This window comes from Rhyacophila brunnea, unplaced genomic scaffold (assembly GCF_057557595.1).
Source record: "Rhyacophila brunnea isolate RB1 unplaced genomic scaffold, BYU_Rbru_1.0 scaffold_7, whole genome shotgun sequence".
NCBI classification, from domain to species: domain Eukaryota; kingdom Metazoa; phylum Arthropoda; class Insecta; order Trichoptera; family Rhyacophilidae; genus Rhyacophila; species Rhyacophila brunnea.
Genome location: NW_028233339.1, coordinates 24,798,401 through 24,823,937, shown reverse-complemented (window position 1 = coordinate 24,823,937; position 25,537 = coordinate 24,798,401). Strand labels below are relative to the sequence as shown.

The window sequence follows — 25,537 nt, the reverse complement described above, 5'->3', positions numbered from 1 at the left end:
CGATTTGGTGGCCGGGATATCAGGGGAAAAAATCACGTGTGTTTCATCTGAAAAATGATTGTTTCTCATTTAATTCTTATTATAAAAAATGTTAAAATCGTTTTAACTCTCTGTGCATTAATTTATGCTACTAATGAGAAAATTATATTTACTTTTTCAGATTTAACTAGTAAGTTGTTTTAATAGATAAGATTTAATTATAGGTCTGCAACGGTTATTTTTATAAGTTTTAATGTATTCAAGATTATTGGGTGAGTCTAGAACAATGTGTGTCGAATTGATTGACATTAGATTATTCCTCAATTCTCACCATTAAACTATAGTACAGACCTACAAATTGAACTGTAAAATGGTCAAAAATGGAACTACGAATAGGACGCCATTTTGAAAATTTCATTCGAATGTCAGATTTTGTCCAGTTACGAGTCTTGACTGGGTAGTTTTCGACAGTAGCTCCCCCATCCCATTCTTCTGATAAGTTTGTAGGTCTGTATATTGATATTTATTTACAGCATTGTGAATGGACCCATATAGTATGAGTGGACCGCTGGTTCGAGTCTAGCTGAGTTAATTGTATTTTTTTTGAGTAATAAAATGTTGTCGGGTCTAGAACAGTTTAGTATGTCCCACCGGTGTGCCGCAGTATTTCATTCAATTTTCTTCACAAATCATCTCAATCCCGATAAAAATTACCTAATATGTTCATACATTTTTCAAACATATTTGTTGTAAGTACTCATAATATATATAATATAGAAAAGTAGCCTGCGAAGCAATCATCTTTGTTGTTCATTTATTTAGTGCATAGTTTTTATTATTTTTTACCGTAATTTTAACCGGATATTTTATCTTGAAAATTCACTGTTTTAGTAGAATATTATTCTAATAACTTTATTTGGAAACATAAGATCACAATACGTACATTGCAACATAACGTTAAAAAAGATACCAAAAGATGACGATTAAAAACAATAATGTATAGTCATCATCTTTGTATGTGTACTGTTGTAATGTACATACTATTAATTATTGTCCTATGACTATCAATTCAACTAAACTAAAATCGTTACAGAATCGTCATTAAAATATATAAGTATAAAAAATCACATGATTAGTACCTTCTAGTTATAGTCTCTGATATAAATATTTTTATTTAAGTGAAATGCGTAAAATATGATAATTTAAGAGTCTGAATAAAGTGATAGTCATAATATGTATAAGGACTCTTCAGTGTGTCGCGATAATTTTATAATTTGAAATGTATACTGTCTCTTTAAAACGATTGTGAATCACTGTCCTAGAGGATTGAGAAAATATGTATCAATAAGGATTTGGGAATCCCAGGCTCTCGATATGTTTGTTAATTTTGAAATAGTGATATTGAAAATGTAGGATTATCGGGATTTTGGGGTTTGCTTTTACAAAATAACATATTCTTCTCAACTAAAGAAGTGTTATTTAAAGAAATTTATTAGTTTATAATATTATTACAATCTCAAGTATGAAACCGTTTCTTGCTATTATGAGTCTGTTAATTTTCGGTAAAAGCGTTGGAGCGCAAACGGTGATTTAGTTGTATTATCCATTATAATGTGTATCTACATATGATATGCTATTAGTTCTGCATAATATCAAATCAATCATGTATATAAATTCGGCTTCAGTACCGAATTGGTTCGATTAACGAATTATTTAAAAAAAAAAAAAAAACAGAAAAAACATATTGAACATCGTCAGCAATAACGGATGTGTAGATTGATATCACAGAAATTTTAAGATGTTGATTAAGATCGTACGCTTTAATCTCTGAAACCTGGTCTTTGATGTGTTTCTTGTACATTTTTATTTCCCTCTAAGCTGTTCAATATTTGTCTATCGGTTTTATTAACTTTCATGTCAACCCTTTGTTTTGTAAAAATTATATTATGTTGGAGATACAATTTGATTTTGTACCAATTGACTATAAAATTTCTCGGACCCCGACAATATGACACCAATCACGTTATAATAATTTTATTTGCTCAAATAAGACAGAAAATGGACGTATTTTTAGAAACGTTTGATTGAAAAATAAACAAAATATTGATACTGCCGGAGTAGATACCTACATAAGTGTTTCCAGTTTCGTCTTAGATTAGTAATATAGATCTCCCTTGTTGGAAGTAGCTTTTATGAGGATGGGTTTTCAGTTAAATGATGATAACCATTACAACACATCGACCATTGATATCAGAAGCGCATCTGCTCGATGATGGGCGGCATTTTTCTAAACAAAATACCTACGTCAGTATTATATGGGACAATATATTGTTATACCATCAGTGACTCATGCCGAACCTGTCATAGGTAGATCAACACGAATAATCATGATTACGTCACGAGACATATTTCCGAAACGATTCCTTCGCATGTTTCCATCGGCATATCTTGAATATCGCCGCCGCATTTTACATGGCATTAAGGTGAAATCAAACTAAATTGGATGATTACAAGATCAAATGAATCCGGGGGTAAGGGTTCCAATGCGCGCGATTGTGGCTCGCATTAGGGTAAATGACATGTTGTTGAGCCGACCGAAGTGGTACGCCCTCAAACGAAATGCCAATTATATAGAAATCATGTTGTCGTAGTCATTATAGATTATAACATGGAAACGGATAGTTACTTATTTTTCCACTTGCTTGAATCGTTACAGAAAAAATGCCTACATATAACTTATCGTTCACTGTCACCACTTTTGCCCTGCGTAGATATCTCGTTACTATTATGTTTCGTTACAATTGATCATCATTAAATTTAATTTTTAGAAAAGCTATAATTTCTAAAAAATATATATATTTTTATTGTTTTATCGGCTAGTTGCAAAGACTATATTTAAAATAATATATCATTTATCAGCACTATTAAAAAGTGATGAGGATGACATTACAACGTGTTACTTTATATCAGGTATATCCAACCCAGTGATAATGATCGACCTGTCGATTGCAGGCAATTCGCAGTATATACCTATAGGAATTGAATCATAAAGATATAAAACAGCACACTCAGTTGTAATATAATGTGAATTAACTGAGATTAAAAAGGAAGCATTAACCACTCCGTCGTATCACTTGATTCGTATTTATTTATTTACGGCCTGCTGCAGAAGTGAGAAAAAGAGAATATATTGTGAATACCCTTACTTTAAACTGAGGCGTACTTTTCCCTTACATTCATGTAGTAAACTCTTTGTACAGTAGTAGATACAATAGTGTGACAATGAGTGCAAGAATAATACCAACATTTATTATCTCCATGACAACTGGGAAATTGAATATTTTCTTTGTCATGGTCAGAGACAAGTATTGTTGGTTAATTTGTAGCGCCGTGTGAACTCATCCAGATATTATGTTTATTTAAGTTGAAGAAGTATCGTAGATCATCGCCAGTTTATCGTGAATCGTAAGTTATGAAAATAACTAGCTCTGAACTTTGCAAAAATAAGGATGATAACTATTGAATATATTCAGTTTATTCTAACATTTTCGAGGTAGGTATATATTACAATATTGTAATAAATTCATTAGATACTTTCTAATAACATTTATTTTATTTTTTCGTTTCTTATAATCATTTAGTTTAGATAGTTAGATAGTTTTCGCCACTGATATTGTCTGATACCTGAAGGAAATTTCATTTACTTATATTTAATTTTACCTATATAAATTGTGAAGATGCCGAAAGACGTAATGTACAAGATTCATATAAATTTTAATATTAGTATTTTGGTATTATATTGCGTTATTTAGTACTAGTATTATTGGGCATTCGCCATCGTTTGAGCCAATAACTTGGTAAATGTTTAACCTCCTCGGACTAGGATTTTTTTCTCTCGCTAAAACAGACCACGAGGGTACCAATAATTACACTATTGAAATAATCACAGTTATTATAATATGTATTGTGACTTCACCAATCAAATCGAATCCGGAACCCTTGGGTGAGAAACCAGTGCCTTACGCATTAGATTACGAGAGCCGCTAAATCCCTATTACTTATAGTGTCTTACAAAAATATAAATAACAATGGATTATAATAATACCTACACAAAAACAATCGCTACAAATAACGCATGGGTATTATGTAAAATATTTAATTAAAACTATTCTTACAAGTTTCGGTACTGCCCTATATGGGAGCAAACATGTTATGGTGTGGGACTTGATTAAAAATATACATTCTACAATATTTTATATTAGTATAGTAATTACAAGTGGATAATGAGTATATTCTTTACAGTTACCGACAGTATTTATATCGCACCTGTTTTATCGCGTTGTCTCGCTTGGTGCTCTTCTCTCAAACCTTATTTTTCGAAAATATTGAACCTTATTTCTTATGAGATGGTAGGTAAGTTTATAATGACACGAACTCTTTATTAGCAAGTTGTTATCGAATATGTTTTATCCTATTTAACTTTCTTTGTTGTTGACAAACTTTTGTTGCAATACATATAAAAAATATCTAGTCATTTTTAGTCGTAAATTATGTTATATTTCATAAATAATTTCGTATGTCAAACTTTCATAGACATTGCATTTTTCCGTGATCAAATAATATGACGTGATGTAGATTGTTCTCTTTTTGTTCTCTTTTAGTTCTATTTTCGAATTTCGCCATCGGCGAAAACAAGAGAATGCCGGTAAATGACATTCGAACCGTTTTCAATGAGTCTGAGTCGAGTTTTTTTTTATTTGCGTTAGTAAAAAAAGTTTTCCGCCGCGTATATTCGCGTTGTAATGCATTTAATAAAAAGTTTTCCAGTCGATTTGTTTTAAAGCACATCAACAATATTGAGGTACGCTTTCCCAATGTCCACAATCCCATTGAACATCGGAAGTTTTTTTGTATCCGTTTAAAAGTTTCAAGTTAAAAAATTAACCTGTGGTGTGTTCTAAAAGTATTTGTGTTTATGCTCGTACGCGTTCGGTATAACCATTTTGTAATAATTAATTAATAAAAATGTACTTTTTAAATTTATTTATGCACAAGCATGACAATCTCACAATACATAATACAGGTAGACTTTTTTAATTTCTCAATATTTGTATAATGAAATAATTGCTAATTGAGGTACTGAGGATTAAAAGAGTACAAGTAATAAATATAAGTGTAAAAAATATTTCGAAGATCTTTTCACATCACTTTATGCGTGAAAAGAGATTCAACCATGCTAATTTTTAATTTAAAATATTATAAGTATTTTATTATTAAGATTGGGTTTTTAAGAATTAATAAGAACGAACGAACGAATAAGAATTTATAAGAACGTCTGTGTATAAAAGGTACATAGCAAGGCACTAAAATGTAATATTTCGATTAATTTTTTTGTAAACTCCTTCAAACGCTAAAAACAGAGATAATATTAATATTTTTTATGGCATAAGAAAAATGTACTATTTTGAAAAAAATGCTTTTTTTAGGTTGAAAATAGTGATTTAGATTTTATAATCGCATATTTATTCTTAGATACGTATTATATATTTGGGTCCTTATAGTCCTTTTAATTCTCATGGACTTAATAAATTTATTATTACATTTAATTTTAATGTTTTGTCAATGTTTAATTCTTATTATATACCAAGCAATGCAAATTAAGATTTTGTTTATACATTTTTAATAATCGTGGACAATGAACAGTGTCATTGCGGTTGTCACTTTTTCATATAATTATCTTGTATTTTTTTATAAACTGATGTAGTCACGAAAGGTAGGTAATTTTTAGTTTTCGTAGCCGAAATGACGCCATACCTCGCTACTGCTACGCCCTCGGCCTGATTTCGAAGTCATCAACAGTATTTTTTGGGATAATCCGTACGTTTGATCAAACAAAGCAACATTTTTTGCCTCAGCCTACGTGCGGCTTAGCTCGAAAGATATGTGGAGCGACTTTTGACAAATCTTACATTTCTTACTAACTTCACATTAGTGGAGAGCTAGTTGCATTAAACTTATAAAAATATACTTGCAGTAAACATTAAATTAATAAGTCTCATTATATATTGCTCCCGCGTATATTATAATAATATGAGTACGGTCTGTACACTAAAACAAAAAATGTTGCTTTTGTTCTAGGTCCAGTTCGATCCCCTCAGCTCAAACGAATTTAATGCAATTGAAAAAGCGGAAACTCGATTCTGCCAATGAATTAGATAACAAAGTGAAGATAATGGGAGCCGGGAGGGGGCGGGGTGGAGGAGACGAAGAAGGCGGTGAATTAATAGGCGCGGGAAGTGACGTCCCAGGAGCGAAACGTCGCCGAAGACCTGCCGATGAAGATGAAGTGGAGCCCCCAACATCTGCACCGCTACCGCAAAAGAAAAGAGTCATTCCCGCCAACGTCTCCGGAGTACTGAGTCCATCAAGAAAGCCTAAGAACTTAGATCGACAACCGGAACCGGAAGACGATGAAGTTCTTATTAGAGAAACTCAAGCAGCATTAAAAAGTCTTTCAGGAAGTTGGCCTCACGAGCAACGAGGTTCACTTTACACCCGCCCAGAACCGGAAGACTCTCCAGCTTTTGAGAATCTTTTCGAGGATAAAAAGTCTAGCGTTAAAATGTCACCATCTTCGGCATCCATGGCTTCGTCTTCGGGTAGCGTAGATGCTTCGTGTAGTCTGAAAGATGTCATAACTCTCAGAGATCAACAAGCCGAAGCTAAAAATAAAAATTCTTCCAAACTAGATAGCAAATCGACGAATAAGCAGAATAGACGAATAGACAAAGATGGAGATTCTTCAAAAGATAGAAGTGATTCTCCAAAACCTCGAGATAAATATTCTTCTCGTTATGAACCTCCTGATTTTGATGAATTAGTTGATGACTCTTCAAATGATCTCGAAATAGATATGTCTGAACCGAGCGATGACAGAGAAGATGATGAAAAATCTGAAGGTGGTAGCAAACAAAGAAAAAAGTCAGAAGACAAAAGAGATTCTGGTGGAAGTAATCCAAGACAATCTTTATATAGTGCATATCGAGCTGCAACGCATCCTTTTTCTTCGCAATCCGCTTTTAGACCACCATCAGAATCAGGAAAGCAAGGAAGAACTGGTGGGGCTGCAGGTCTCGGCCCCTATCCTGCTGAAGCCACATATGTTGCCTATCCAGATGGAGGACCAGCACCCCACCATAGTTCAGCTTTAATGCTTGAAAGCAAACAATGTTCCCCGGTTAAGTCTTTAAATGGTGAAGCAGTTGGAAACTCTGAAGCTGCTGGTAGTGGCGTAAGTGGAAATTCTGGAGCGATAGCAGCTGGGAAGCAGTACACTGTTCTCCAGCCAGCGGGAATTGGATCTCGGGCGGCGACGGCGTTACAGGAAGCCGCAAGAGGAGCTCCAAGTGTTGCCGCTGTTAGCGACTGCAGACCTACCCCCGCACTCTCCCCTGCCAGTCTCAGTAGAGGTGAGATCTATTCATCTCAAATAATATTCTAGGTCTGACTTATCTCGTGATTATTCAACAAACTACATTGAATAATATTCTTTTTTTTAATATAATAGTTGTTCTACTTTTTTCATTAAGGTCGGTTTTGCGATTGTTTGGCTTCACCTTTCGGCATATTTGTATACATGACATGTATACAACTGACAAAATATTAAAATATTCATACTATAATATCAAATAAACAGTCGTAAAAATATAATATTCTTAGTGCAAAGCAATAACCTAGGTTATACCAATCAGCGTTGTCAGACTAGCGTTTTTCTTTCTACTCTAGATTAAATTTTTTTGAACCTTTACCTTTTACTATTACCGTTTTTGATACCACAAACAGCTTCATAATTTTCCATGAAAAACCAAAATCTCGAAGATTAACGTGCTGAACTTTTCTAAATACTACATTTTATCAATAAACTTAATGTAACATGCAATATTTAAGTTTCTTCTTTACCAAACTTCGTATCTGCATTAGTTTTTGTTGTACTTATGACTTTTCTGTTCGATCTGAAACATTTTTTTTTCAAATCATCTTGTGAAAATTATTTTGACTTATTGTTTCGAAATACTAATTTCTCGTCAATTTGTATTTTGTTTTTAATTTTTTTGTAAATTTTGTTGTAAAATCAAGCATTTTTTTTAATCCCGACTGGCATATTTTTGTATATGATAATTGGCAACACTGTCACCCATCATACCCACAAAGTTAAGAATAGTAAAATGAAATGTGTGTATGCGAATCCTACCGCAGTTATCAAATGTTCACTTTTGGAAACTAGTAATATTGGATAATAGATAATTGCGATCCTAATAATCGCCATATTGCAATATCGTGGTTGTTACTTCTAAAGCAATATTTAAAAGAGATTCACTGATATCAGTTTGGGGAAAAAGATTGTCGACATTATGTTTTGTTTTTGAATATATCACATTACTCTAATAGATGCCTCTACACTAGGGGGGGGGCAAACTTTTTGGATGGAGGGCCAAATTCAAGAATTCAAAATTAGCGGCGGGCCGCAAGTAAAATACCATTTTTAGATATACACTATTTATTAAGAATGAAACTGTTGTGCATTTTTGAACATTTTTTTTAAATTCAGGTGATAATTTTGTAGTTGATATTCTCAAAACTCCTTGTAAATTGGCATCGGAGATATTTGATCGTAAATAATTTTTATTGAGGTTCATGATCGAAAATGTTTGTTCACATATATAGGTTGATCCAAAAATAACGAACATTTTTCTTGCAATAATGTTTAAGTCGGTCGAATTTGTCTGAATTAAGGGCATTGTAAAATTTGGAGATTTCTTCACGACGATGCAATTCTCTTAAATCAGTGTCACACTGTAGATCAATAATCTCAAGTTGTAGCTCTGTCGGTACACTATCAATATCTATTGAAATCGATGTTCATCGTAGAAAATAGTCATTACATAGTGTGAGACGAGACGCAAGGAAGACATACTGAGCTAATACATTTACGAAACAGCAAATTCTTCAAATTCAAATCTATTGTCAATGTTTTAAATATAAAAAAGTTATTCGTAATCAGAAGTACAATTAATGATGGCGGACCGCAAAAAAATACCCGGCGGGCCGCAGTTTGCCCTCCCCTGCTCTACACATAAACATAAACTATTTAACCAATCAGACTTCCATGTACCTAAAACTTACATAGTTCTTATTTTAAACTTACTCTTTGATAGCATAATACGAGTATCATGCTATTAATACTAGTATGTAGAAAAATATTTTTTATGAAGACAATGTTCATCGATATTGTAACTTTACTAGTAGTTAGTATATACAATACACTGATTCCCAACATATTGGAGTTGTAGTAACACTTGAAAAATATTTAAAAATTGTGAACCACCTCAGAGGTACGTCATGTTAAGTATAACAGGGGTAAAAAAATGTAAAGTTGTAAACAATCATTGTAATGTATAAATAATTTGCAAATTTATATAAGGTAAGTCGATAATAACCATAGTAAGAATAGAATACCGAGCTTTTAAATTAACATTTAAAGTCACGTGAAAATAATTTGTTTATTGTACTCTACCACAAAAAAATGAAGTTGTAGACAATTTTATTCTATTTGTAAGCTTTTGCAGTCACTGCACATTGTTAATTTTGAAACTTTAGTTTTTCGAAATAGGTAGGTAGTATGTACGTTTAAATTATTTCATTATTGAAAACATTGAATTTTGTCCATGAAACATTGATATTAAAAAAATATATATTTTAAATCGCGACGCAGAGAGAAGAGAGGGGTCATTAATAATTAGGTACCTACCTACCTACTTAATCACTTTTTCCTACAGTGTTCCGACAGATTCTTACATTTTCACTTACTCTCGAGCTGTAGATATTAGACAGTCCACGAGATCTATTTGGACTTTTTGAAATACAAGCAGGCGAGTAGATACAAGTTTTAGTAAAAAGCAAACTGGTGTGTACATAATTCGTCGGGCACGTCGTCTAATTACGTCCCGCAGAGCTTTTAGTTTACCTTTTGAAGTCTTTTAACTAGAACCGGCAAGTTTTACGGCTACCAGCAAAGGATGTGTCTCCCCTGTGGCGGAGACGTCGAAATGTCAATAAGAGGCTTTCGTCTCCCCACATTTTCAAGTCCGTGACGAAGTATTGAGTTATATTTTTTCCAGTAAATATACTCATTAGCGTTTATTTATACAGGACACGTCAAATTTAATAGGATGTTTTATATTATGGAAATTTATATAAACATCTGATTTATAATGAAAACTATTTTTTTTTTTATTAAAAATAGCTACATGTTATTTCTTCTTATACCTACTATAAAATACATATAGAACAAATACTGAATAAAATAATTTTAAGAAAAACCTTGTGTGAAAGAAAATGACAAAACGAAACTAAAATATAAATTTCATGTAAAACATTTTGCTGTACAGATTCATCTGTAGTAAATTTCACAATTTTGCTATGAAATTTATTTACCAGTGTCTTTTTTATAGATAAACCCATCATTATTTAGATTTAAAAAAAAAAAAAAAAAAAAAGTAAGACATCAACGCCAGGCATTAACATCAATGATACCAGCGCATAAATTATTCTTTTTTGTAGTTACCAATTCAAACATTTTAGAATCGCTGTAAAAAAAAAACTAATTACTTTTCTAGTATAATAGTTTAGTTTCTTTGGTAGATCAGATCCGCGTTTATAAATAATTTATGTATTTTAAATTGACATATAAACCACAACCTGCGTGACAGTCTGTTTATATTATGTTAGGTATTATTAAAAATGTTTACAAAAGTTTGTGTATGCGATGCTCTTTATAATTATGAAAATATGATTATAAAATAAATATGGTATGATTACGCAGTGGTGTGCATTTCATGTAGATGTGAAGCATTCCCATACATATTAAATTAATATAATGTAATAAATATATCCATTGCGCAATGGTGTGGTAAATTTTACTACCTGTACTTTTTACGAATACTTTTACGGCTAGTAATAATTATCGTGCACGTTTATATATATATATGATTAGATTATCATACATCATACCTTTCACAAAGCCTAAGTATATATGTAGCAAATAGTAGGTGTAGATATATATATTTTTTTTCATCAACATCCCTACAAGTAAAAGTGACCATAGTCTTATGATGATTGGGTATTATACGAGTATAATATTATTATATGACATCTTCTCTACTAAAAAAAATCCTAGCTTATTATGCCATTTTTTAAATCTCTACAAGCACTCTGATTGTAAACACCTTCTCACATAGAAACAAAATAAATGCTCGTCTTAAAATTCGTACCTATGTAGGTACTATGTATGCTATATTTTCTGGCAGAAAATTTTGTCTACGGTTTACGACTGCGATAACTTTGACATGGCAGTGACTTCCATTATCTAATTTAAAATTAATGTTTCACTTAAATCATCGCCCACGGGAAACCCCTGTCTAGGAAACGTCTAGCGGAAGTATAACGCGCGCGCATTAAATTTATTCTCGCAACTATAATAATATAAGTAAGTACTAGACTCAAATACACGGCCGAAGTAAAACGAATCCTTTGTGAAAGACAAATAGTATATCTGCAAGAAAATAATACGAAAGCAGACAGATTCAATTAAGAATTTCATATGCGTTGATTAGTTAGACATGCTTACATTCACGAATGCAATTTTGTAGTTTTAACGGAGTAAATATGCCTCGAATATCATCACAGACGTTTATATTATTTTCTGTTTGAGTTTATTGCGCTCCAGACTTTGCAAAGAGTCTCTGGGAAAATATTGCAGGAAAGTAATGCGATATCAAATCAGTTTTAATAGAGTGGCTAATAACTTGTTACCCGTATACGATTTAAAGAATTAATTAAATATCTATACGCTACAATTTCATATTTTTTTACAGTGTGTCTTCGTTTGCTATTGTATCAGACATATTTTAGAAATATACGTTTTCATAAATCCAGAATCCAAAAAAATTGGACCGAATGGAATGTGAACCCACATTCATCGCAATCAGCTTTTCCAATTAATACTTTGGACGCTCAAGACGCGCTCAGCGTGTAACGATTGACGTGGCCATTCGATATAATTAGCATGCCATTTAAATGTGGTAATTAAAATGCAGTTGTCTAGTCAGCAGTCAATGTGTAAGTCCGTAATCACTAACATACAGATTTTTTTAAATAACAATGCCTCAAAGACTTTATTTCAAATACTGTCAATATTGCCAATCATTTTTCGTAATTTTAAAATGAAGGTATTAACAATACTAACATTTATTTTCTTATACGACAAATTTTAGTTTGGACGATTTGAAAAGTATTATTCAGTCGTAAGTAAAACAAATCTTATTGAAAATTATTGTAATAATTATAATAAATTTGACTGTAAAATGAGAGTTTTCTTAAATATATTTCTTATAGTGTATTTAATATTATCGTACTTTTATACGCATATTATGTGTATACCTAACTGATGTGTACTCTCTGGGGTGATTGTTTAATAGTTACAGATATTTTATTTTATTTTATAAGTTTATAACTCGTTATTATGTGAGATGACGATGATACTAAATATTTGTACAAAAAACCAATAGACTTAATATTACTTGGATGTAGCTCGAACGAGAGACAATTGCTGGAGATGTCTCGTCACTAAGATGTTAAAAACGTTCGATAATTATACCTATAGGTCACTTCAGAATCGACAAGATAGTTAAGTTTTGTGGACCTAACAATACAATACACAGGATAATAACATAGATGAATGGAATCAACTCAGAAAGACATTCATCCAGCATCGGAATGATTCAGGCTAACGATGTTGATTATAATAAATGTCTTTTCTTTGTGCCATCTTTTATCGAATTTTGATGACCAAATTTCAGAACATAAACCCCCCCCCCCCTATCCTGGGCCAGTCTATCAGATCATCGATGCTTTGGACGCTGAGCCACTTAAGGAGGCTACGCACTTCTATGCTGCCCTCTAGCTATCCCTGCATAAAACAAAATAAAATTTTGTAACACATTAACGAAACCATCTCTTCTAGTTACAATAATATACTTTGAGTAAAAGCGTTAATTAACCCAAGATCGCGCATTATCTCCTATATGTAACTATCCTAAAAGATTTTGGAAAACGCACCAATTTCTTATTTCAATACCATTTTGTTGATTTTTAAACTATTTCAATTCATTTTTTAGAGTCCTGAATTTACTTCGATTTGAATCCAGCACTATCTGATAAAACTCGACACAATCACAGATAATATAATTTTTAAATTGCGTTTTATATCTGTCACCATACATTTTCGCGTCTTGTTTCTATTAATACCAAAGCGAAATTTTTGGTAAAATCGATAGCTGAGTTTATGCAAGAATTGACGGTCAACAATATCAAACCGAGTTTCATTCCCAGCTTAACCCATTTTCCACAGTCGCTATCGTTTTCCGTCGGCGCTGTCGCGGGCCGCGGGCGGGGTGACCGTTTCAGAGTTTCCCGGGGCGCGCGGAGGGGGGCAAAAGAAACGGAGCAAAAAGAAGCAGGCCAGAGTCCGCTAGGCGGCGGCGCGACCCCGCCCTCGCGTCTCGCCCGCCTATCAGCCGCGCCGGGGTGGGCGCCGCCGGAAGAAAAATCCACTCGCTTCTTTTTTGTACGGAAAAAGAAACCGCAACTGTTGGCCGCGCGGGGTGGGTGTGTTTCTTTCGTTCTTGCGCAGATCAAATGTCAATCCTGGCCGTGTGTAACGTGTGCTGCTCCGTTTGCGAAGTTTTTATGCTCTTTTTATGTGCTGGCCCTCCGCTAGACGCCCACCTGCGCTTGGGCGGGTGGCGCGCGATGGCCGGGGGCGGACGCTTCTGAATTATTTATACAGACACTCTCTGGGGATGAAAGAATACATTCTGTGACAGTATCCTATTTAAGGATCTCATTTCATTTATGTACCTGACTACATCATCCAGTCAATTTAGCTAGGCATAAAACATACATAACAACGTTACGAAAAGTATCCACCTTAGAATAGCTAATACGCTTTCTGCTTTGGATTCTGCTCACAGACTAAAACTATTTGTATGTAAGTATACAAAATGTATAGGAATAGCAACAATTCAAATTATATGATATTGTATCTAGAGCAACGAAATACGCATCGCAAAATGATGATATTTCCATGAAACATGTGAGGCAGTCGCTTCGTGAAACAATATCTTATTTCTCATAATCTGGAAGAAAATCAATGAAAGATTTTTTAAATGTTAGTAGGTAACATTGCGATACTTTTAAGAGCCAGTGGAGGTTTATTACACAGCATACTGTGCATTGCATGGGGCACCCAAACCTGTCAGCGGAGGCGACCGCATACCTTAAACAAACGGCGTTTGTCCTAGCATTTTTGATACCGCACGTAGATAAACCTTTCTCATAAAAACGATCTAATACCACGCCATGTTCACGTGAAATCGACATGCTGACTGTTTTTGCCGTATAATTTAATAATAACATAAAAATATAACATATTAAGATATTCAGCGATGACCAAGTTTCTTTTTTTAGTCTAATTATGGTTTTGTTACTAATGAAATAATTGTACATATGTACTCGTAAAAACAATGTTCGAAATAAGATTGAATTTTGAAAATATCGGGCTTTCGATATTTATTTAATTTTGAGAAAATCTAGTGTTTTTTCTGCCTGCAATTTGCGTTATTTTCTTATCCTGTCAAATTTTTGTCAACCGCGATAGTCAGAAACACTTTTACTGACAGTTATAATATTATGTATTGTTTATGTAGCCATATTTTATAAATCTCTATTATTGTCCTGACATAAGTAATCACATTGACAGCGAAATTGAATCGGTTTACATACCAACTTTTTGATGCGATTAAAATTATTCTTTTCGAACATTCACTACAATATTATCTACGCCCTCCCTCCCTCGCTAATCGAGTACAATTACTAAATATTCCGATTACGTGTACGACAGAAAATATTATTAGCGTTTAGTTATCACCTAATACTAAAACTTCAGTGGTATGAATGATTATTTTGAATCAATATACGAACACAAATAAAACTAATCAAGAGTTTTTGAAAGTATTTGCATAAACTGAAAACAACAGCGGTTTAGCTTAAATCTTTGTCTAGCCTACATAAAAATATATTGTGTTTTCATGGCACGCGATTATTTTTACGTAAATTTAGTTTGGACATAAAATCTAAATATCTTTCTGGGTCTCCCTGCAAATATTTTTCTTATTTGCAAGAATAATTCTACATCTACAGGCGTGTATATACCTACTATGCAATGATACAGATAAACGGTGAGGAACCAAAAATCATAGTATACAAGTAGACAGTCAACATTACAAGAAAAACACTAATGTGACATTACTATTAATCAATACATCCTAACAGCCCTGTCTACATTCGTACATGTTTTTACTTTCATTTTTTCGCTAGATGAACGCATCACAGTGCATGCGTAGTCTGTGCATTGCTAGTCTCAAACGAGTTTCAAAATGGCCGATTTTCGTGATGAAAACGCTCGTAGATCTATCACTTATGGACATCTTTTCAATATCACGTCAGTGTAGTCAACCGAATGATTCTGCGAAAAATGTATGATAGTAGGTATATTATACTACTTACTATAATTTTCGACCAAATAACCCAAAATTTCTTTAATTTTGAAGGATTCACAACGAAAAATATTCTGTGTAACATAAATTTTTGAAAACTCTATATTTTTCACAACATTGTATTAAAATCAGCATTTTAAAAATTAGATGACATTAACCCATGAGGGAACTGCATGGTACCTACCTAGGTCTCTAATATTATGTCTACGAATATGTGTGATCATTAGAATGTTAAACGAGTATGCCATCATTAATTGAGTTAGCATTTACTTGGTAGAATTCCATTTGAAAATATAAATGAAATATAAACATGAAAAATAAACCCGTAGAATTTAATATTATTTATATTTTCATTTCTTGAGTATGACATCATTTTCCGATTGTTTTTAAACGAAGAACGATTGTTTGATAAAGGATTGCATACTTAATGCCTTTTTTTGATAAAGTGCCTATACCTACACTGCTTTTTTAATTACTTTTATTCCATGGTTTAACTGACATTTACATATTGTTTTGTTTCAATTTTGATTTTCAGAAGGCAACAAGTGTCCAACACCCGGCTGCAATGGACAGGGTCATGTCACCGGTCTTTACTCACACCACAGGAGGTAAAATATATAATTTTAACACACATATTATTGATAATTAATATAACAATATTGCCGTTGAATTACTCACATGAATTTTTTACGAATATTTCAGAATATTTTGGCTTACTCTCATTTACAGATTTATACAAATGCAATAAATACTTAAGCTATCTTGTCTGTTACAATAATATGCATTTTCATAAAAAAAGAAAAACAATTCTCTCCATCTCTCAGCTATATTTTTAAAAAATCTAGTATTGCATGTCAGTTTCAATCGCAAAAACTTACCCACTTAGCGACTTATATTGAATACTGTATAATTTATTACTGTATCTACTCAAGGATACTATAAGGCTCAGTTTAGACACGGCGAATTGGACCGCGCGGAGTCAATTTGTACTAGCTTTCGGATTCCGCGCGTATCCATTTTTTTGCGGTCGACTAGCGGATATAGAACGCGGTTTGCATCCGCGCTGAATCCAGCGTGTTTGAACCGAGCCTTAATTGTGTAGTTCATGAATTAAATCCACCTTGAGTTCAGGCGGGGGAAAGTCAATACTCGATATAATAGCTCTTGCTTACCTGAAATTACTTGCATACAAATATATAGATCTAGGAACCCAAATTCATTTATATTATTTGCCTGTCTTTTAGGTACATATTTTTAATTGTTAAACACTGTTTTGTAGACAATGTTACCCATGTAATAATATTATCTACACGTTTTTGTATTTATTTTCCAGCTTGTCCGGCTGCCCACGGAAGGACAAGGTCACTCCTGAAAGTGAGTATATAATTTTGCACTCCGTCAAATAGAAAATCATCGCATTGCTTTTTTTGTACAAAAATATTATTTTGTTAATCGAGACGTAGTTTTGTTTTCCTTGGCGGGATAGAGAGCAGTCATGTTACATTCTTTGCATCGTATCTCTAGGCTTTATTTTCATTTCCTTACACATTATTATTATTTATTTAAACCGTAGTCTGGTATTATAACTATCCTTTAGATATTTTATTGTTATTTTTTTATTATTATTTTGTTATTTGATTTCTTTCCCTGACCTGCAGAAACCAACCCCCCAGCAATTCTGGATCCTGCCATTGAAGACCATTGAGTATAACCAACTCTCGAGCGGCGCAGGTAATCGCGGAGCAATAAATTCATTTATTTTATATTTTCGAAGTATTATTTTATTTTCTTTATGTCTTTTATACGAACCCGTCACGAGTCTAGTCTTTCAAGGAAAGGAATATCGGTAAAGTTTGTTTTTACTTCTGTTTTTTGGTCCTGTTTTAGTTATTTGGTTGTATTGAACAACTCTCTACCCGCTGTGTTGATATTGGTTTTTTTATTATTATTTTTCTGTTTTTATTATTCGATTCTTTTCCTTTTGTTATTGTTTGCGTTTGAATATTTGTTTCGAGTGCCGTTTGATCGTGAATATTAGATATATTGTGATTGTTGAACTCATACAATGGAAACCCTGGAAATATGAACAAAATATTTCCATATATTTTTTTAAAAAGTCGGAAAAAATACTGTTTGCAATGCCGCTATCAATTTCGACCATCAAACATCGAATGTTTCATAATTTAATCTATGATGCTATTAACCAGAATGTTTGGGATAATTCTTAATCAATTTGATGTCGTTCTGAAACCACGATTGTTCAAATTAACTAAGTACTGATAAATTGTATTAATATAATCAAAAGTAGTCAAAATGTTTTAAAAACTACTTACCTATATGAAGAGTTAAATTGATATTTTACTTTACCTGCCCGTTGTGGGAGCGCCGCTTGATCCGATTCTCCGTTGATTATACTCAAAAATGTCTGACGTGGCTCATGTGTGTGTGTGCGTTCGCGCGCCTTTTCCCGCCTTCGTCACAGTCCTGGCGATGCATGAGACGATCCTGAAGTGTCCGACTGAGGGTTGCAACGGACGAGGACACGTCAGCTCCAACAGGAGCACTCATCGCAGCCTGTCTGGGTGCCCCACCGCCGCGGCGAGGAAAGCAGCAGCAAGAGATCAGCGGCAGCACGCGGCTCTCATCAGGGCTCGATCGCCTCCACATTCGGCGCCAGGTAAACCCCACACCGGTCCCTATCCTTCTGAATCTCCTCCGTGCACTTTCATTTCACTCTCAGTTAAATCATCAATCGGCTGACTAGAATTTTAGTTGAATTATTATTTTTATTTCATTCATTCATCAAAATATGTCGCTTGTTATATTGCTTTCATTTCACTCAAAACAACATTCAAAGGCATAATTAAAAATGAATATTAAATTATATCTCATGCGTTGATTACTAAAATGTTAGTTTAAGAATATTTAATATGCAAACATGTTCAATACATGGTACCTAATTCACTATAAATGTAATGATTAGACAAACGTAATATCTACCTGGCTAGATTTACAAAATTGATTACATACAAGAAAATAAGTACAGATCGTTGAGTAGGTGTCCAGAAGAATGAACATAGTTCTGTTTTTCTTTGGTTTACTATTTAAAAGTAAATAATACTTATTTTAATGTGCCATAATATATCTAGGTACAAATACCCCTTAAGACACACTTTAATGACGATTGTTGTATTTTGAAATAAATTGTAATAATTATAACGAAATATTCAATTGAAATTTGTAATTTATTGCAAACAGGTTACCGCATTGAATATCGGAGATAATTAATAACTGGCACTACCATCATAATTCGCAATTCAGTGACATGGCCTGAATATAGTTGGCCTTGTATCACACGAAGGTTTAAAATATTTAACATTTCATTTTTATTCAGTTTCATAAATCATTTTGTACTTTTTATCGTTAAATAATTACTCTTGAATGGATTGGAATCATTGATAAATCGCATATTGCGTTTATTTCTTCAGTTTCCAGCGGGCAGTCAGACTTTAGTCCGACGAGGCTGAGTGCGGGTCGCGACCAGCAGCCCGCCCCTCGCTACCCTCCCCTGCCGACCTCATCCTCCTCTCAACACGACTACACCGACTCCTTCTACGGAACCGGCAAACCTTCGACGCACTCCATAAAGAGACCGCGAACCCCAGAACGCGGTAGCCCTAGAGGACCAAAACCAGAATCTTCAAAACAAGAACTTCTCGTCATAAAGACAGAACACGAGACAAGATCTTGTAGATCGACACCTCCTTCGCATCCCAGGACATCGTACGACGCGTATTTAAACCAAGACTCAAATTCGTCGTCAGTTTCAAGTATGGAGACTATGACGGCCAGAGGGATACCATCGCAACAGGCGCCGCCTCCTCAAGGTTATGGCCCGCCCGACCCTCAACGATCTCCTTACGATCATCCACCTCCTCCGCCTCCGCCACCACCGGCAGAAGACGCCTACGTGCGGTCATACGCTCAGATGAATGAGCTCGGTGGCCTTGCTAGACCAGTTGTTAGTTATTCGACAGAAATGGGTGGTCGGACTGCATACGACACGCATAGACCTTACGAAAGTAGTGTAGGGGCCTTTGATAGGTATGAACCTAGCGGAGGGGGGAGTGGAGGGTCATGCGGACTGCAGCAGCGATCAGCCTATCCCTCTTATATGACTCCTCTGGACGATTCTGAGAGATATCAAGATCACCACCCTCTACCGCCTGCGCCGCTTCTGAAAGCTGACCATTCGGAAGGCGAACAGAGCACCGGACCCATTTACCCTAGGTGATTATGCATTTTTTTCAATTTAATTATAAACCTAATTAAAACTCACTACTCGGATAACGTTTTAAAACAGTTTCTTACTCTCAACAAAGTCTCAACGACGATCTAAGTAAATGAATAAATTTATATTTTATTAGGTAATATGCTATTATCGGAAAAACCCTTTTTCTATAAAGATATAAAATTTAAGCAACAAAAAACCTCCGGTTCACTGGTTACGTTACAAGTGACAGATGCAGAGAACTTCATATTACTGTTGTAACATTTATTTGCTAATTTGCATGGCATATGAATAGACAATCTGTCATGATGAGTAGAAAGCAGCTAATAATACTACACTACGGCATTAATATTTAGTTTAAAAAATCCTGTAAAATGTGTATAAAACTATTTATAACTATAAAACTCGTGTAAGTAATCGCAATTAACATAAAATGGCAGAATAATAAAATCAGAATAGCAACTACTGTAATATTTCAAATTAATGTCATAAGAGTATTAGAAATTACATAAAGGCTCTTTTTATTTATAGTCCAAATTCGTTGATGCCTTTACACATTTTAAATTAGTATTGTTGTTTTATTTCCCATAGGCCAATGTACCACTATGACCCGTCAAGTGGCGCAGTCCCTCCAGGATTTTCTGCCATCAACCTGTCAGTGAAAATTGCTGCGGCCCAAGCACAAGCGCAGATGAAAGGCGGTTCACCTTCTCCGAGGGAAGGACCCGTCATGGACCTGTCTACCTCGAATACTAGCCCACAGGTATTATTTTTTCAGAATCCACAATTTTCAGGCATATCCAACGCGTCGATCGCGATCAACAGGTCGATCAAAAGATGGATTTTTGTCGATCGCCAATTCCTTTTTATTACCTTAATAAGTTTACATGACATCCATTTTCAAATTAACTACATAATTATTTAATATATATAAACTTAATTATATTGCACTATTCACGATCTATCGCAGAAATGATAGAAAAAGAAAATATGAATCTTCGCATCTTAAGCTGAGGCAGGGCCGCTTTCCATGACAATTAAAAGGTTTCTGATAGAAAAGATTTTAATTGTTCACTCTGCTATCCCGATACGGAGCCGCACGGGACTGATGTAACAACCATGCACCGTGGTGCTGAAAGAAAGAATTTAGAGAGAAAATGAAAGTATTGGACAAGCTCAGCTAGTCTCGGTGACATTAAATGACCTCTGTATCCGCTTACTGAATTTCAAAATTTTAATTCGATAACTCTACGGAGAAATCGGGATCAACCCGATTAATCTGCTCTCCATACAACGCTGCAAATCTCTCAAAGACCTCAAAGTGGGATTCGGTTGATATCAAGTCTGCGTGGCACATTGTACCCGCGTGTGAACGGACCCTAGCAAACAGATCCGCTCGTTCAGAATTCATAAGCGGGCAACCCCAGAAAACGTGTTCAACGTCTTGGTGGCCATGCAAGGATGTGCAATCCGGCCCGTTCTCTATCAAGCGAAACCCATGGCCTCTCATCGTGATTATCATTTTCACGACGAATGGAAAATTGAGGGTACCTATTTCTTTATAATGATGGAAGTCAAAAATTGTTGTTTACTTTGTAACGCCTAAGTGTCTTCAGCCAAATATTATACGTTTGTTCAAATTGGAGAATGACAACAGGACAGTGTCACAGAACACTGACAATTTTAATATTATATTGTAGATCACAGCCTACTTGAAATTGGGTATGCCTGGTCTAAATATATTCATAAAATCTCAATCTTCTCCGGTTGTCATGATAAATAGTTTTGTTGAATAATAATTGAAGGTGCTTATTAGAGATGATGATTAAAAATGGCGAAATATTCACATCTCCCAAAACTCTAGAGATAAAAATGATATGCTTCATAAGTTTTTTAACACATTGGAATCCAGTCCTAGTCATTTTACTTATATACATATATTTCTGATAAATTTGATAATAAACTGCATATCTAGTAAAATTTAACGTGATTTTGAAGGAAATCGATGTTTATTTAATGATTTTTTTTACAGGGCGCCTACGCATCACCTCAATACGGAGGGCCCAGAACGCGAGGCTCACCAGGCGGTGGCGGTGGCGCCAGTCCCCACTCCCATTCACATTTAGCAGCAAGTCCTCAGGTTCCCTCGCCGCAAGGCCAGACCCTCGACCTTAGTGTATCCAGGCTCTCGCACGGGTACGGGTTAGTCTAAATCTGAAACTCATTCAATCATAAGCATTAATTAAATAAGCATTAATATTTAACTAGGTTTCAATAAATTACCGATCAGAGTATGTATAGATTTCTGTAATACTGGGTAATAAATAATTTATCAACAATTCTTTAATCACAATTTGAAGAAACATCTTATCTTAGATAGGACAATAAAATAAAATGGATGACAATGCTATCAAGGACAAAAGCTTTCACACAAAATTAGAAAACTCTTTTCTGAAGATACTGGTATTTCTGATACGTTTTACATAATAATATAAAGGTGTTTACTCTTTAATTCCACATTGTGTAATAAAAGTTTTTCTTTATTTATATTTCGGAAGTTATTATTAAAACTGCGAATAGATTCCAGTATAATTAAAGAGTTGATGATTGGCTCTCGTGGTGCAGTGCGTAATGCGCTGGTCTTTCACCCGAGAGCTCCGGGTTCGAATCTCGGCGAAGACACAATATATTTATGTTATTTTCTCAAATCCTGGGTGCTTGTGATTGTTTCACTTATATAACTAAATACACTACTGTTAAACTACACTACGGTCATTGGGCCTCTAGGCCCGTTATATTGTTAAAAAGAATATATTATGATACATGAATATATTTTTTTAATTTATTAAAAAATATTATTAAAAATTATAGCGATCCATGTGCAAAAGGAACCATTTCGTGTAAATCGACTTTAATATAATATGATTATAAATTCCACATAACTGTTTTGAACGTTCTGTAAATGAAGTATGGTTTTCCAATAATACTATACATATATCAAGAAAAATAATATTTTTTATGTAGTGAGTTTTTATATTTAAAATATTAAATTGTTATTATTAAAATAATAACATCGTATACAAGACACAATCATAAAATGTTTATAACTTTTCGTAGAAAGCAGTTACCTCCACTAAATTATTTTCAAGCAGTATATATTGATGTGTGATGGTGTGTAAAATTCTCCTAACTTTTTTTATTTACACGTATAATTATGTCACTATTACCTTTAATTCTAAGCCCCCCATTATCCCAGTATGAGACAATATTAATTTTTACTTTTCGATTCCTAAACATTGTATACAATATTACAAAACGCTTTCAAATTACTATAAACATGATTTTTTCTTACACTCTTACCAGTATTTTCCCCTTATATAATTTATTTACGGTCAGCGCTCGAAATGGATCGGAACGCACTGGAGCGCCGTTCCGGTTCATAAAATCCATCAAAAATTATCTCTCCGTCTCCTGGTAAACTTAATTTGACCGTCTGAGCTAAACAGGCCATGAAACAAAAATCTAACACATTTATTTTTCTAAAATAAACATAAAATTAAATAACTGTGTATTTACATGTGTATAAACAAGCACATAATATAAATATTTACGTAAAATTATCGAGCGCTCCGGTTCGTAAAATTTTCCATTTCGAGCGCTGTTTACAGTCACCTTTCGTGCTGCATGACATACCCGAGATACTCCGTATAATTTTATCAAAATTATTATTAATTTCAATGTTATGTGTTTCATGTATTTCGATTCTCGTTATCCTTTAGATTTCCACGAACTCACATGTTTAGGGAAGTCAAAACGGATAGTGGGCGACCTGAGTAGGTTGATTGTTTAATTGTGTTTATTTGATTTGACTAACGCAGTGATGCGTGGTGCAGGGCGAGAGGTTTCCCGGGGGCGGTCGCCGCGTATAGCCGCGAGTCCACCCCTGACAGCGGAGGATCACACCCTTACCTGGACGCATATCACAGAGACCCTGCTGGTGAGTTACCATCACCACTGTTACGCTATCTTTCCGTTTTTTATAGTTTAGCTAAAGCAAAATCATCTCTAGTGCCACATAAAATTCACTAATCTCGTGAACATTTGTTTTCATAAATTTCCATATATTTTGCTAGGTATTGGAGATTTTAATAGAAAATCGGAATAACAATATATTAAACGCGAAAGGGGTATTTTTCTGTTTTATGTTTCTTTTTTTATATGTAGTCATTTCAAATTCAAAATGCATTATTCTGCTATCTATTTATTTCATAGAATATTAAAAAAACAAACAAATACCTACATATCATTTGCATGCAAACTATGGTTATATGAAAATTTATTCTCTAATGTCTGAAAGCGTCATTTTTCAAACGAATTTAAAATCCTATTGGAATAACTTAAGTGACCTAAGATTTTTGAAGTTATATACCGATCTAGATAATATATTATTGTGAATTAAATGCGTAAGCGTATACCAAATATTTGCACCGGTCACTCTCCGCTCAGCATTCGGTACCTACATACTTAGGTTACGGTAGAACGATAAAACTTAGTGTCTGCGATAACGAGATCGCTGATTCACATGAATAGAATTTCCTTGACGATAAGAAAAATTTTGATTTTCTGTAAAAGTGAAAAGTCACATATTTTTTATTTTTGTGATAATGAATGTGCTTTCGTGAATACCATCCCATTAAAATCTCCGATCATTGCATGAGCAATGATTTTATAAATGCATCCAAACAACATACTTATAAAAGTTATAATTTATCCATAAATGAAATCATTTTACCATGTTTCCTTGAAAACCTAGGATAGATAATAATTATTACGAATATTATTTGATCAATAGGCAGCAATAAATTACACGGAGGACCGCGTGTTGTGTACCATTAATTCAGAATCTTATCCACCTTCAAATATTGTAATTCTTTACCAACAACTCTACAAACGATAAATTAGCAATATTTATAATAACGATATTAATTTACTTATTAAAAACGCAATTTCATTCCTATATTTTTTGTTAAACACAAAAAATCCGTAAATTGTGTGTTACGGATTATTCTTATTTTAATTTTCCCATGTGGACTTTATGATTTTGCTCCGTCAAATTTTAACATTGTCCGAAGTATGCGGCATGATGAATAAATTGCAAGCACACATTTCGAACGGAATTCCGGGCGCGCTTTCGATTTTTCACCGCGCGCCACTGCCACCCCGATAAAAATGTCCGCTCGGTTTTCGAAAAAAGAACAAGCTTGCCGTCCGGTTTCCCGCGCGCGGCTTCCGCATGTTGCCGCTTTTTCCGTTGCCGACTTATTATTTCATAAATCCTGCGTCCGCGGAGAACGGATGGTAGGCGGCACGTCTCCTTTCGCCATTGTTTTTTAATGTGTTGCTTTTTTCTATTCCATTTTAAAAAAACGCGGCATAGGCGGTACCTATTATATACATACTACCATTCAGTATTAATCTATCGGCCAATTTACAACGGTCCACATATTATAGGTGTAACAATAATACACATCGTATACCTACTATGCGCAATGGTTTTTCTTTTTCATTTTTATTAAACTAAACGGTAGAAAAA

At 34.1% G+C, this 25,537-nt stretch overlaps 1 protein-coding gene across 1 annotated transcript in view; it reads left to right on the top strand.

The window, feature by feature from the left end:
* Positions 1-3,938: 3,938 nt before the first annotated feature.
* Positions 3,939-25,537, top strand: part of LOC147064666 (uncharacterized) — a 50,669-nt gene continuing 29,070 nt past the window's right edge. The window contains exons 1-10 of the mRNA XM_085957686.1: positions 3,939-3,982; positions 6,118-7,109; positions 7,242-7,448; positions 16,189-16,261; positions 16,987-17,027; positions 18,136-18,330; positions 19,142-19,943; positions 20,536-20,707; positions 21,977-22,146; positions 23,823-23,941. Of these exons, the coding sequence (XP_085813812.1) occupies positions 3,939-3,982; positions 6,118-7,109; positions 7,242-7,448; positions 16,189-16,261; positions 16,987-17,027; positions 18,136-18,330; positions 19,142-19,943; positions 20,536-20,707; positions 21,977-22,146; positions 23,823-23,941 (2,815 nt within the window). The remainder of the gene's footprint in view (positions 3,983-6,117; positions 7,110-7,241; positions 7,449-16,188; positions 16,262-16,986; positions 17,028-18,135; positions 18,331-19,141; positions 19,944-20,535; positions 20,708-21,976; positions 22,147-23,822; positions 23,942-25,537) is intronic.